Source organism: Lepisma saccharinum, chromosome 4 (assembly GCF_977018435.1).
Source record: "Lepisma saccharinum chromosome 4, izLepSacc3.1, whole genome shotgun sequence".
NCBI lineage: Eukaryota > Metazoa > Arthropoda > Insecta > Zygentoma > Lepismatidae > Lepisma > Lepisma saccharinum.
In genome coordinates this window covers 86,036,986-86,051,749 of record NC_139232.1, presented here as the reverse complement: position 1 = coordinate 86,051,749, position 14,764 = coordinate 86,036,986, and the positions used below count along the sequence as shown (strand labels likewise).

At 34.9% G+C, this 14,764-nt stretch overlaps 1 protein-coding gene across 14 annotated transcripts in view; it reads right to left on the bottom strand.

Annotated features, from left to right (window-relative positions):
• The window catches only part of LOC145986636 (uncharacterized), a 250,937-nt gene that overhangs the window by 100,555 nt on the left and 135,618 nt on the right, over positions 1-14,764 (bottom strand). For 12 of the 14 annotated variants that reach the window (XM_083120894.1, XM_083120886.1, XM_083120887.1 and 9 more), the window contains exons 20-21: positions 2,638-2,751; positions 2,232-2,345 (exon numbers count right to left, since the gene is read on the bottom strand). The exons of 1 other annotated variant lie outside the window; for it this stretch is intronic. In XM_083120894.1, the coding sequence (XP_082977020.1) occupies positions 2,232-2,345; positions 2,638-2,751 (228 nt within the window). The remainder of the gene's footprint in view (positions 1-2,231; positions 2,346-2,637; positions 2,752-14,764) is intronic. One more of the 14 variants, XM_083120895.1, reaches the window with a different exon arrangement.

Genomic DNA, 14,764 nt, shown 5'->3' with positions numbered 1-14,764 from the left:
ATGTAATATTTTCAGTTCTGCTTGATCTCATCTGTATTAGTCCACATATGTCCATAATTATTTTATTTTTAAAGCTCCAAATCATGTTCCTCTGTGATAAAGTACCCACTCTTTCACATTCATATACAACAGAAAAAATTGCTGTCTTCCATTTATTAAATCATATTTTTATATATTGATGAGGATAAACGTTTATGAACAGAAAAGTAATGTACATTAACTGAATTGAATGTTCTCTATTTGTTTCCTGTTTGTGCTTTTCAATTGCTAATCTTCTTCGTAACTCGTTGGATTTGGAAATTGATTTGAACAGGTTATCAATAAGAAAGTTTATGTTTAACCTGTGTGTATTGTGTAAAGTATTATGTCACTTCATTTTGGCCTATAAGCATATAACAGAATTTGTCTCCTTTAGAGTTTTACAAAATTATTAGTGCTATTATATTTACACCAGTTACATGTGGTAATGTTTTCCCTGTGCCAATTGACGTATGTTTTTTTGTAATAAAATTCAAGGAAAATATCATATTTATGAGTGCTTCATTCATTTATTTTCAGGAAGCATCACCTTTTGCTAACAGAAGATTTTGAGAATGATGCAACTTATCTGGCACTATTGGTGGAAGGATAGTTGTCCTGGTAGCTGGATGCTAGAAAGTGCAATGCGCCACTTTACAAACATTTATCTGTGCACTTGTTGGCATGTACTATGTTTTTGAATTAGACTACTCTGAAAACTGTGGTACATATATGGCAGTAGTCGAGTACATACTATTAGGTCATCAATAGAGACTGTCGCCCTAAGTCATCTATCTTATGTGCAAGGATTTAAAACAGAATGTGCATTAAGCATCAGTGTATCTGTGTCAAACAATAAATGTTTTGTCTCAAGATCATCTGTAGGCTATCATTTGTTAGTATGAATAGCATCTAAGTTCTTTTATTGTTCACTAACAACATTGGTGTGATTGAAAATGGTATTCATAGATTTTCTATGTTATATATTAATTTTAGGTTACAGGGTGTTGATTTTTTTTTCTGTTTAATGACGATGCATTTTACTCCTACGTCACTTAATTCTTGTTCATAATTGAAAATTATTTGCTTTTTTGATTTTTCTGTGATTGTTAATCTGCATGTTCACGGCAAGACGTAAACATGTAGATTAAATGGAAAGGAAAATAAATGTACTTCTTTTTCTCAGCCTAAAAATTATTACAATCTCTCATTTTGTGCAAAAGTTATTTTCAGTATGTTCTGAAAGTGTTATTTTTATGTATTCAATTCAATATTTGCACATACAACCATGAACTCACAAGGCCATGCCACAGTGTGTTTATATGTGCAGAAATGTGAACAAGAAAAGCATAATATTTAGTTAAGTGTAGCTTAACACACTAATTCCCTTGCACTAAAGAAATTTACACTAAGCATCCCTCCATCTAAAAATTTCCAGTAATAAGGAATTTGTTCATTGTGTGCTAAGAAGTGTTTTCAGCATGTTCTAAATGTGTGAAATGTACTATAAATGATCAAAAATAATTAATAATTTCTAGAATGCACTTTACACATTTGCAGAATATTTAATATTGACAATACTTCTTTCTATAACTTTTTCAGCAATTTCTACACTTCTGAAGCACATTAAATGTGAAGTGCTTCAAGAAAGTATTTGTAAAATGCAATATTTTTTACAGTGGAGAAATGTATTGGAACTTTTCCCTTGCAGGTATGCAACCCCCTTGAGTAAGAAAAGGGAAAAAAGACGCATTTGAACGTGTCACTCTACACACTAAAAGTGCATCAAATTTTTTGACTCCAACGACACGTTTTGGTGCATCAAACGAAATATCCACTTTAATGTGTCATTTGACACATTTATTTTGATGCATTTAGGTGCATCTTTCAGTTTGATGCATTTTAGTGAATCATTGGACACATTTATTTTGGTGCATTTAGGTGGATAATTCAGTTTGATGCATTTTTAATGTGTCATTGGAGTAAAAAAAATGATGCACTTTTGTGTGTCAATTGACACACTTTGAGTTCTGTGTGTAGAACATAACTTTCTAATTCATTGATGTCGCCTTCATCATGAAGTAATTTCTTTACGCTTTTCTTTTCTCTCGTGTTCTTTAAGTTGTTTAAATTATGTTGAACGATTTCTAAATATAATAGACTTCCCTATTTTTAAAATGAGTATTATATTTACATGGACGATAATTGCTTACCTGTCCCCCACTACGACGACCATCAACAGAATTTGACACCCCATTTGAAATTTGTCCAACCACGTCGGCCCCTGTTGCAACAGCTTGTTTTATTAAATCGATGAAGAAGAACCTCTGAAACGGTTAATAACAAATAATTATATTAATGTTTTCAAATCGAATCTGCTATCGTTACGCGCAAGCTAGACATACATATACAAGGAACTTGCATTGCCATCACACGAAAATTTAGAACAAAACTTTGTAATTCATTGATGTCGCCTTCATCATGAAGTTATTTCTTTTAGTTTTTCTTTTCTCTCGTGTTCTTTAAGTTGTTTAAATTATGTTGAACGATTTCTAAATATAAATAGACTTCCCTATTTTTAAAAAGAGTATTATATTTACATGGACGATAATTGCTTACCTGTCCCCCACTACGACGACCATCAACAGAATTTGACACCCCATTTGAAATTTGTCCAACCACGTCGGCCCCTGTTGCAACAGCTTGTTTCATTAAATCGATGAAGAAGAACCTCTGAAACGGTTAATAACAAATATTTATATTCATATTTTCAAATCGAATCTGCTATCGCTACTCGCAAGCAACACATACATGTACAAGGAACTTGCATTGCATCACACGAAAATTTAGAACAAAACTTTGTAATTCATTGATGTCGTCTTCATCATGAAGTTATTTCTTTTCGCTTTTCTTCTCTCTCGTGTTCTTTAAGTGGATTAAATTATGTTGAACGATTTCTAAATATAATGGATTTCCTTATTTTTAAAATGAGTATTATATTTACATGGACGATAATTGCTTACCTGTCCCCCACTACGACGACCATCAACAGAATTTGACACCTGATTTGAAATTTGTCCAACCACTTCAGCACCTTGTGCAAAACTACTCTGTAACACAAGTACCTCCATAGTTTTAACGAAGTTAGGTTAATTTATAATAATACTTAATATTGTGTATGCTAAAAGTTTTAACCTACAGCTAACAATTTATAATGATTTGGTAGTACAGCAGAATGTTTAACAGAATAATTCAATTATTCAATGAACGTCTGTTTATCATGAAGTGTTTCATAAAGCATTATGTGGCTATTCAATTTTAATATAGAGGGCATGTTTTAAATAACTGAATTATATTCAATTGAGAATATTTTTATTACCTAACCCCCACTACGGCAACCATCAACGGAATTTGACACCTGATTTGAAATTTGCCCCACAACTTCGGCACCTTGTGTAACTACTTGTTTGAGGAAATCGATGAAGAATCTCTGGAAAGTTCATAACAAAAAAAATAATGTGTTACTTCCTTCAATTTATTTTCCTTGAAGTTACACACAAGTTATCTGTAGATGTATCAATTACATAACATAGTATTAAATTCTACAGCACAATTTGGTAATTCCTTAATTTCAACTACATCATAAAGTATTCGTACATGTTTTGGTTCTCAATAAAAAATTTAGGTGAATTCTTGTAAATTTTGTTGTAACATATTTAATTAAGAACAGGGATTTCGACGTTAATACAAGGATTTCTCTTCTTGTGCTATTGGATTTTTTTCGTCAATACACGGATATATATCCTGTGCCATCGTTAGTACAGTGGTTTCAAGAAGAATAAAATAGATGAAAGCTTTGTCTTCATGGGCTTGTTACCGGTTATTTTACTGCACAATTCTAGTATATTTTGAACATCGCTTATATTTGGAATGTCAGCAGGTTTAATGAGCATAACATGGATTTCCAATATTTTGCGAATACATTCCCAGAACTTTGTTGGTCCCTAGAGGCCTAGACACAAACTACTGTGTCTAATACGAATTCGAATTTCGGGTAAGTTGTTGAGTTTATCGTGAATCTCGTCATTAAAGTTAAAGTGTTCCAAATGTTAACCCTTTTAGAATGTCTCCAGCAGATCCTCAATGTTGATATTCTTTATTGGTGACACTATCCAAGTTCGAGTTCTTATCTTAAGTTTACCTGATGTACGTACAGATAGCGTAATCGGTACAGGACCAACAGTTGTCCACCACCGGATGTCGAACCAGTAGTGTAATTGATGATACAACCAGCTCGATAAATGATGAGCCCCCCTCTGGCAGAATTGGCCACACTTAAAACAAGCTCAACATGCCCATATGAGCTTTTTGCTCAAGTGTAGCACCCTGTCTAATCCAAGATTTTTGTAAAAATGCCCTCGGGAAGTTCCTGTGAAATGATGAGCCCCCTCAGATTGATTTGTCCACACTTACAAAAGGCACTTCTGTCAGATTGTTGTCCATAAACTTGTTAAAAATATGGCTCTCTTGATATTTTTTTTGGCCACACTTAAAATTAAGCTAAAACCCATACCCACCCATACATATTTACTTCTGGTTTAAGTTTAATTGGACCCCAGCCTCAACTTGCATATCTAGTATTAAGATAATATATTTCTTCTAGAATTGTTCCGTGACTCTCTCATTTCTTACATCATAAAGATAAGATTTTTCCCCTATGAGAATAACACTACATATGGTGTCATCAGGTAATGCCTCATGGAATTCACAGATAATTTTAATGTTTGTCCTGTCATTAACCATAACTTGTTTCCTTTTTGAAGTGTTGATTACAAACATGGGCCTCTGTGCTTTGAATTCATCTGGTGTGTAATACATGTCAGTATTGCCAGTAGTGACCCTTTTGTATGCTGTAAATGCTTCATATAATTTAAGGAAATCATCCTTGGAAATGTCTAAATTATAATTTTCTCTAGGAAATACCTCATTTCTGCCATTTTTAAGATATATGTTCTTGATGTTGCAGTTATCAAATTTACTTGAATTTTTTTCCTGATTATTGTGTCTTCCAGTCTGAAACAATACCACCACAAAATCCGGCATGTCATATTGTATACTGGAGAATGAATTTGTAGCATCAAACTCATAATAAGTACCAGTTGCGGGCTTCTGTACACATTGATATGTATAAAATTGTAAAGGAACCTGTGGATTTTTTATTATATCTGCTTTGTATTTAAGAGCATAACTGGCTTCATATTCAACAACTGGGATTCTTAGCTCCATAGTCTGAATAATGCATTTGCCTTCATCAGGTAGGGTATTAGGCATAGCTTCCCCTGTGGAGTTTATTGCACTGTACCTCATCAAAGCATTATTATCATTGGCAGCTCTTCTAAATGTGATTCTTAAACCACCCTTCCACATAATATCTTTGTAATCTGAGAAGAATCCTGGCAACAGGCGCATAGGGAACAGCACAGTGTGGCTCTTAGATATAATTTTATCACCAGCCTCAAATCCACCTATTTTGTAGTAAGAAGCCTCGGTTTTGGATAATTTTAGTGTGGCCAAAGCTGTGGAGGTAATGCCGGGATAATCCACTCTGTTTATAACAACACCATGCTTTCTGATCTCAATTTCAGAGAACAGATGCGGCACAAAATTGTCTACCAATCTTATATTTGAATTTGCCGGATAATCTGTTCCATCCAGCTTTACAACATCAAATTTGATGTATAGATCTGCTCTGTGGGGGTGTATAAAGCCATCCCCTACATCAAGATCAACATCAATCTCTGTGTTGGGTTGATTTAAATTTGCAAATGTCCTCCTGTTTGGAGGGAATGATTGTAGCTCATAACTCTCAATATTTTCCATTGTATGTATTTTTATTTAAATATTAATTTCTATGATTGCAGTTGTTGTGGCTCCAGCAAAATCAACTAATTCTTCTTTTTCATTAGTGACCATCAATTCAATATAATCTATTCTATTATGGCACACAGGAAAATATAATGTTGGGGATGGAGTGTAGATGATTGGCTCCATAAATTCAGAATTAGGTTTGAATGTTGCAATGATGCCAGTTTGTTTGTGAGTGCCTATGCCATTTGATTTGGTGATCATACCCTCGGCCACATTACAGTAAATATTCAGAGTCTCTATGGCTAAGAATTTAGGTATATTAATAGCAGTGTGTTTGATGGCCGCTTCAAGTTTTGTGTTGTTCTCAAAGCCTAACAGCTCTCCTATAGTACCCAGATCCACTGTTTCTGTAGCAGATACAATCTCTACTCTGTGAGTGACAGAATTTTGAGTTAAAACTATACCTCTGGGTAATTGAGCATTTAGAGTGGACAGATTATACTGCCCTGGAGTGATGACAATTTTTTGATCCCCTACTGCAATTTTGTTGTTGTGGTGTGTAATATTAGGGATCAAGTACATGCCGTAAAATGCTCTGAGAGCTATTGTTTTGGGATACACTATGTCATCATGTAATTTGAGTTTCAATATTGAATTTTGGCTGGTGAGATGGAATACCCCCATGATGTTTCAAATACCACAAGGCTTTTTGAAAATCTTCAATTGATGGTTTATTTATTTGAGACATATATCTGAAAACAGATAAACACAAATGTCCACAATTAACATCTTTGAAGTTTTGAACACGGGCATTATTGTAATAAAGATTAGTTGATTTTAGATATTTTATTAAATTTTCAGGTGGAACACCTCCAAATTAATCAAACACAAATGCCTCATCTTTTAAATATTTAAGATAACAAATCCAGTGAGTGCCCTGATTTTTGTACTTATCCAAATTAACAATGCCACACTCTTTGTTGAGTGGTTGTTCCGGCAAAGAATCAGACATGTACACACCTCTAAAATTTTTGATGCCCAGTGGCTTGATTAAAGCTTCAATATCTTGGTTTGTAAGCGGCTCTTGTTTTTTTAAACTTATTCATGGCTCTCTTAACACCTTTTCCTTGTTTCTCCATGGCCAGGTTGTGGCGCTTCAATTCATCTAATTCTGCCCTATTTTTCTTGGCATCTATTACTGTTTTTGCTATGGCAGCTGATCCCCCAGCCAAGCTCCCAACAGCCCCGAGTGCTGCTAAGATGGCCGGGATAGTAAATATGAAACCGCCCACATGTGATTTTTTTCTTGATTGCTGTAATTTTTTTAATTGGGGGTTACTAAGCAACAATTTCATACCATGGCCCTTGGCAATACAAGAATTTTTTTTCTTGCGCTGCTTTTTGGTTAAAAGACTATCAATAGGCCCAAGAGATTTAAGACCTGCATAAGGTATTTGATACATAACACCCTTGGCCTTCATTGTAGGTTTATTATATACATATTCACAACCCCCACCCCAGTTTTTGTTTGGTGCTCATAGCTATGGTGGTTCCCAATGCTGCTATTTTTCACTCAAAGATGCATCTTTGCTTACAAATCTACCAAATGCAGCCTCTTCTAATTTCTTGTCTGCAACATGTCTTTTGTCAAGATCAGAATGTGTGTTGTATGCTATGTCATGGTCTCTACAAGCAGCATCTAAAGGATTAACACCAGGATCACCTCTGTTTAATCTATGGTCCAATTTTGTGCCTGGACCACAATACTGATAGCCTGGAATGTGTAGTTCAAATGGCAGCTTGTTTATAATGTCATTAACCAACCTCCGACACTCAGAAATATTCCAAAATTTAGGTGGTAGAGTATTAATAATTTTTATAAGATATCCAATCCCCTTAGTGTCATTCACTATAAAATTAGACAATTTGGTGCTTATCATGTCCATAATTCCAACTTTTTCATTGTAAAAATTGTGGTTCCCTGCATTTTCCTCCCCAGCTATCACCAATAACCTATCTACAAGTTTCCTGACATCATCAACCCAGACAAATTCTTTAGGCAGGGTGTTGTATTGTTTGATTCCACTGCCTGTCTTAATTTGTGACCATATGGGCTTGATTAAATTATTGTATTTTGCCCCACTGCTAGACTTGACTCTTTTTTGTGTGGGATCATTGTTCTGGTATAGAGCATCTGATTTTATTAATATTTCTTTGTAATATTCATAATCTTGATCTGTATAGCTGCCAGGCCTTTTCCTAGTCATCAGTTCCCACAATCCAGGTGTGCCGGGGTACTTAACAAAAGCACCTTTTTCTCCGAGACGAGATTCTGAATAAACAATCAGATCATCCCCCATAAATGTTACTCTGAAATAGCCAATTCTATGTATGATGCTACCATCATGCTCTGTGTCAGCATATAAGCCAAACACCTCATCTTTGTTGTCTTTAGGTGTGGTTAAATATTTTTGAGCAAGAAGACCCAATTCAATAGGATCCTGAGTAGCTTTAATTCTTCTAGGAGCAATAGCACTAGGTGTATGAATACTGGAAAGTGGGGTGAATGGATAATCTAATATGTTTCTTGCAGCTACAGGTACAAGCTCTGTGATCAAATTTTGATTTTGCTCTGTAACAGTTTTAATATTTTTACCTAATTCACTAATAGCATCTATTACAGGCTGTTCTGTTTGTTTGTATTTTTCATAAATTCCTCGGTTCTCTGATTTCCATCCCTTAAATCTTTTTACAAGATAATCTCTTAATTTAAGATCATCAATAATTGGCCTTTTCATGGTTATTTATTTATGTTTCGATGTCTAGAAAATTGTTGATTTTATTTCTGTATTTGCCACTATTGGGTGTTCTTGTCATATCAATTGTGACAAACCCATAACTGTCCTGGTTCCAGCACCTGCTGCAAAACTTAGAAAAATTATTGTAGCTCAAGTCCCCACCTACATATTCATCATGTATGTGTTTGAGGTTGGTATGGTCTTGATGAAACACACATATAAAATTGCTGTTGTCTCCGATCAGCTGCTTCGGTATTTTTGAAAAAGTCTGTGCCAGGTAGAAGCAATCAATGTTTTTGTGCCGGCCCTGTGTAAAGAAATTTCTAACCTTGTTTTGATTATCCAGTATAATGTCATCAAACACAACAACAGAATTATCGAGACATTCGTGAAGTGGCTTAACATCTGGTTCAAAAGTGGCTATATCCAATCCATCATATAGCTTCATCAGCTGCTGATATTTTAATTGTTCCAAGCTCTTAGAGAAGATATACAAGTGCCTGTTTTTCCAGTCTAACCAGTTGGGTGCCAATAAAAAATTATCAACCATTAGTGTAGTTTTACCACAAGCTGATGGCCCAACAATAAGACATCTAATATTATCAGGCAGCAAGTTGCCATTTCTCTTAATCTGCTGTTCAGGTTCTGGCAGCATCTTTATAACATCCCAGGTGTTCATATTATTATTTTGTTTGCATCGATCCAGCTGTGTTCTGGGAGTCCTAGCCATTTGACAAATAACTTGTTGCCTTTTCTGCGGATAATTTTTTCTATGAGATATGTGTCGGGCTGTTTAGTTTTGCTGAGCTCTTCTTCATAGAACCTGCCTTTGAGAATTTCTCCTCGGTGGTCTTTTATTATATATGTGTTAAGGGTCCCAGGTTTAATTTGAACCACTGTAAATAATTCAGTGCTCCAGTTTCTTGTAAAGCCTCTTTTGAATAAGTGCTTATATTTGCTGATTCTTACTTGATCACCAATCTTGTATTTGGCCTTTCTTGTTGTTGGCTGATATTTAGGATAATAAACAGTGCTGATCAATTTTTGCTCATCAGATGAAGTTACTTCAGAGGGTTTCATGTTGATTGTAGAATGGACCGAGTTGTTATATTTATGTAGAAGTTCTGGAAGAATATTAATCCATTTATAATTACCTTGAAGTGCAAATTGTTTATACATAAGATTTTTTAGAGTTTTGTTGAATCTCTCTACAATTGAGGCCTTGAGATCACTGTAACTCGAGTAATGTTTTATTGCCTGGCTTTTAATAAATTGTTGAAACACTGAATTATAAAATTCTTTGCCATTATCTGTTTGCAAATAGCGCGGGGATCTTCCACTCTGATTGATGATTGTTCTGATGGCTTCTGTAACACATGCCCCAGTCTTGGATTTGAGTGGCACAGCCCAGGCAAATTTTGAAAATGTGTCTATTACAGTGAGTAGATACTTGTAGCCCTTGTTGATTTTGTCTAAGTTTTTCAGCTGTCCACTTGCTATTTCAATTAAGTCACTCTGCCATAAATCATCTATGCCCTTTGTGACTACTGGGAGTCTCTTAAAATTATGTCTGGCTTGTCTGTGTAATTCATCAACAATAATTTGTCTAGACATAATATGTAAACAAGAATATTGCAACTATGGGGTGTTCAGCAGCTGATACTACAGGATTTTCTAAATATAATTTGTCCCCTATTTGTATTTGTCCACAACAAGTTTCTTGTATTGTTGCACAATCTCTTGAAGCTGGGTGGCAAAAACAGACAGAGCATTTGCTTGATTGGATTCCATGGTCCCTAGCTGTTGCTTGATATTAGCTACAATTTGTTGCAAATTTTCAATAACTGCCAATTTTGAATTTTGAGCAGTAAGATCATGGACCTGTCTTCTGATATCCTCAAACAGGGCATGCAGTTCATTAATATGTTGATTAGTTGGTAGAGTGGCCACTGTCTGAGTGAGTTGTTTGATCTCTGTCTGGATATTCTTGATATCTTCTGATTTCAATATCCTATTCACTGCTCTCTTAATATTTTTAAGTTCCTGTGATGTAGGTAGATTTGATACTGTATTTTGCAAAAATTCAAGTGCCAATTTCACATTGTTTAATTCAGATGCATCAGCCACATTTTGCATAGCATTTTGGAGCAGGGCTATATCTGCCTGAGAGGGTGTGGATTGTTGTAAAATTTCAAGTTTTGTTTGGATATCATCAATCAAGTGATGAAAATGAGATAGTTCAGATTCAGTGTTGAGGTTTTCAAGCTTTGTGATTTGGTGCTGGACACTAACAAGAGTATCTACAATACCGGGCAGGCGGGATTCTAGTACATTTGCCAAATCATTTTGCACTGCTGCTATTGTACCTTCAAGATGGGTTATGGAACTTTGAATTTTTCCAAAATCTTCATATGTTTCAAGTTGCAGCTTGATGTTTGCAACACTCCGAGTTATTGCACTCAAAGCATCAGAAGATGGCAAATTGTTCATAAAATTTTCAAGTGTCTCAATTTTTTCTTTAACCTCGGCTATGGCATTGTTCAGAGGGTCCAGATTAGGTATTTGGAGTGATTGAATCTGTTCTTTTAGAGTGGAAATCACTAGATCAAAATCTTCTTGTGATTTTATGCTTTTGACAATTGTTTGGAGCTGTGTCTGGACATTATTTATTTGCTCTTCCAATTGCTGTTTCAATTGCTCAGAGTTGTTAGCCTGGGTCTTAAATTTGGCTTGAAGAGCTGCAACAGCTTCTTCTAAACTTTGAAAATTATCTAATGTTGCCAGATCAGTATATTTCTGAAGCAATAATTTAAGTTCTGAGTCAATTTTAAGAAGAGGGTCTATGCATTGTGATTGCAAATTTGTAATTTCTAATTGAAGACTGGCATTGAGTGTAGTTTGTAAAGCTTGTAAATCACTTCTTAATTTCTTGACTCTGACATCAAGCATCAAAATCTCATCACTGTGATCTTCATGCCTTGTATGGCCAAAAATATCATTAGGCATTTTTGTTTTTAGCGGTTATTTATTATTGAATATCTGATTCTTAATTCTATAAAAAAGGGTATAAGCTTGTCATATGATCCAGGGACCTCAATATATAAGCAGTCACCAGCAGAAACAGTATATACAGTGCCAGAAATCATGTTTGAGTGCTTAATTCTATAAATATTTCTCCCCACTGAAATCTTGACATCACCCTCAGGGGTTGTAATAAATTGTAATTGCCCACCTACAGGTAATTGGTAATAATTTAAATTATTGTTAAATATGTACAATATTTTACCTGTTTTATCATCAACATCTGTAAGTATGCTGTTCAGATGAATAATTAACAAAGCACTTAGTTTAGATATTATATCAGAAGAGGGTTGTGGTGTTGGCAGGTCCATAATACCTTGTTTCTTGAACCCAAATAAGTTCATAGGCATGTTTATTTATTTCAAATAATGCTCTGTATTTGGGCATTGATTCCCACTTTTCAAATCACAATGCCCCCATGGTAGAGTATGTATGCCACATGATAAAATGCATCTCTTATCATCATGTGGGTCCAGAGCCACTTTTCTTACATTATTGCTAGTCAATAAGTGATCCACACTCTGAATTCTGGATTCTGATGTTCTTATTAAATTCTGGGTCTTGAGGCAATTTTTATAATCTTCAAATTGGAGCTCTTTGTCCACAGTTACTTTGCCAATGCCCTTGGCCTTTTTGGCAACAGCGCCACTACATGTTTCAAAACTGTACATCTTGGCCCTTAACCCAGCAAATGCCACAATAACATCACCAAGTGTCTCATCTTTTAACTTGCCAGGCACCTTTTTGTTGTGGGGTTGAATCCTTGTATGTTCACTGGTATCAAAATATTCAAGCAATTCAGGCTGTGACATATCTTGAAAAACATCTTCTGTTTGAATGTCAAGAACAAAACTATCTGTATCCATGTACATCAATTTTACACAATTACCATAAAAAGGTTTCAGCACATCATAATACAATTTTAACATATGTAATTTTGCCAATTCCAATATCACAGCCCCTACATAAATAGGTTTATCAAACTTAATATTTGTTTTTTTCATGTTGAAAAGTGCCATATTTTCATCATAAATTCTTCTATAATTGAAATTAGGCTTTGCAACCAATTTTTTGCTCCGGCTGGGGTCAGTAATTATTTTAACATCAATATGTTTTCTGACATTTTCAATTGTTTTGCCATACACTGAATTGACCATCAATTTAAACAAAACCTTATCAAATTGGTTTTTTGCAGATGTTCGAAGGTCTGTATTTGTATCAATATATGATTTCAACCATTTTAAGTGCCTGAACCTCAAAACTTTGCCAAGTTTGGTCACTTGAACACCATGATGCATCAGGAACTGGAGGTTTTTGTAATATATGACATAACCCTGTTTTGGTTCCAGTGTCATCATCAATTTCTTCTGTTTAGAGCCAGGTGAGCACTTAACCTCAGGAATTGGGGGCAGATCAGAAAATTTGTTGTGTAAATTATCTGGAATTGTCAGATCAACCTCTAAGAAGAGGCCATAGTCACTGTCATCAAAATCCTGAAGACTTTCAATATTGAAATCTTCAACCCATTCAAGCCCTGAATATGGCAATTTATCCATCATGGCATAACCATACAGGCTGTTTGCATCTACATACAGTATATAATTTGATGGCAGTGCTGGATCATAATCGGGCATATATTTGTTATTTGCTCTGGCATATCTCTGAGAGCATTGCACCATCCCCCCTCTTATACATTGTTCCATAAACAAGTACATATCTTGATCTTGGATCAGATCCAATTGCTTTTTGGTGTTTAAAAACATTGCAGACCATGCTAGGCCCGGGGCACTGTAAAAATACACTGGGTCCAGCTCATAATTTTGCATGGAAGATTTTCTGAATGCCTGCAATATATCAGCTAAGAGGGTCACATCAAGTTTTAAATATGCCTTGTGATAATCACCAAATGTCTTGCATTTTAAATTGTTCCACATCAATTGGGCATGGTGATAATCATCATCAGTGATTCCAGATGCTCTGATTTTGCTGTAAAATGCTTGTTGTGGTGGCAGAGCACACTCATCAAATTTAGAAAAATCTGTAACATAATCATATGGATATACACCCTTCCGCCTAATTAATTTCAGGTCCTGATTTGGAAACAAGGCACATGTGATTTTGAATTGATCATCAGATAATTGAGTGGCCAGTGTAGCCAGGCTAGCAGATAAAATTCTGTATGAATCAAGAAATCTTAAGTGAATAGAAACACCATTAACTTTAATTATTTTGCTAATAGATATATATTTCTCATCATTTTCAGCTAAAATATTTAAATTCTGCTTGTCAAACCCCTCGTACCTGATCAAATGATGAAAATCATAATTGGATGCACCATGGCAAAATATAGGGACAAATTTTGGTCTCTGGATTAGAATATTGCAGCTATTACACAGGGGCATTTTGAATTTACCATCTGTATGAGAATGGTGTTTCACCTTGATTTTTGTATCTGAAAATTCAGAATCACATACCGGGCATTTTTCTGCATTGTTGAAATCTTCAATCTGTTTCTCTGTTAAAGGCAACATGGGTTTTGATTTTAATAAAATATTAGATGCTATGTCACGGCACTCATTTTCTATTCTTTGTGCAAATTCTTTGATGGCATCTGCTCCCATGTATAAATATTCTTTACTAACAACCCCATCCTGTACAACCACATAATAAAAACTGGAAGGTTCATGTAGCTGGTATGGTGTAATTGAAGATTCTTCAGGATCTGGATTGCAGAATGCAAGAGGTTTGAGGTTTGATTCAAAATCACAGACTATATATGCTGGGTGTTCCAACAAGGCTTCAAACTTATTGAATTTTGCATTTTCACTTGGCATTGGCATCACCATATGAACAGGTTTATAGTTGCCACAGTATTTCAGATGCTCAATTAACTTGTTTTTAGCAATTTCTGCATTCTCTTCCCGAACCCCTTTCACTATTTTTTGACCATCAAATACAGACAAACATCTTCTGCACAACTTAAATATTCTATGAGTTTT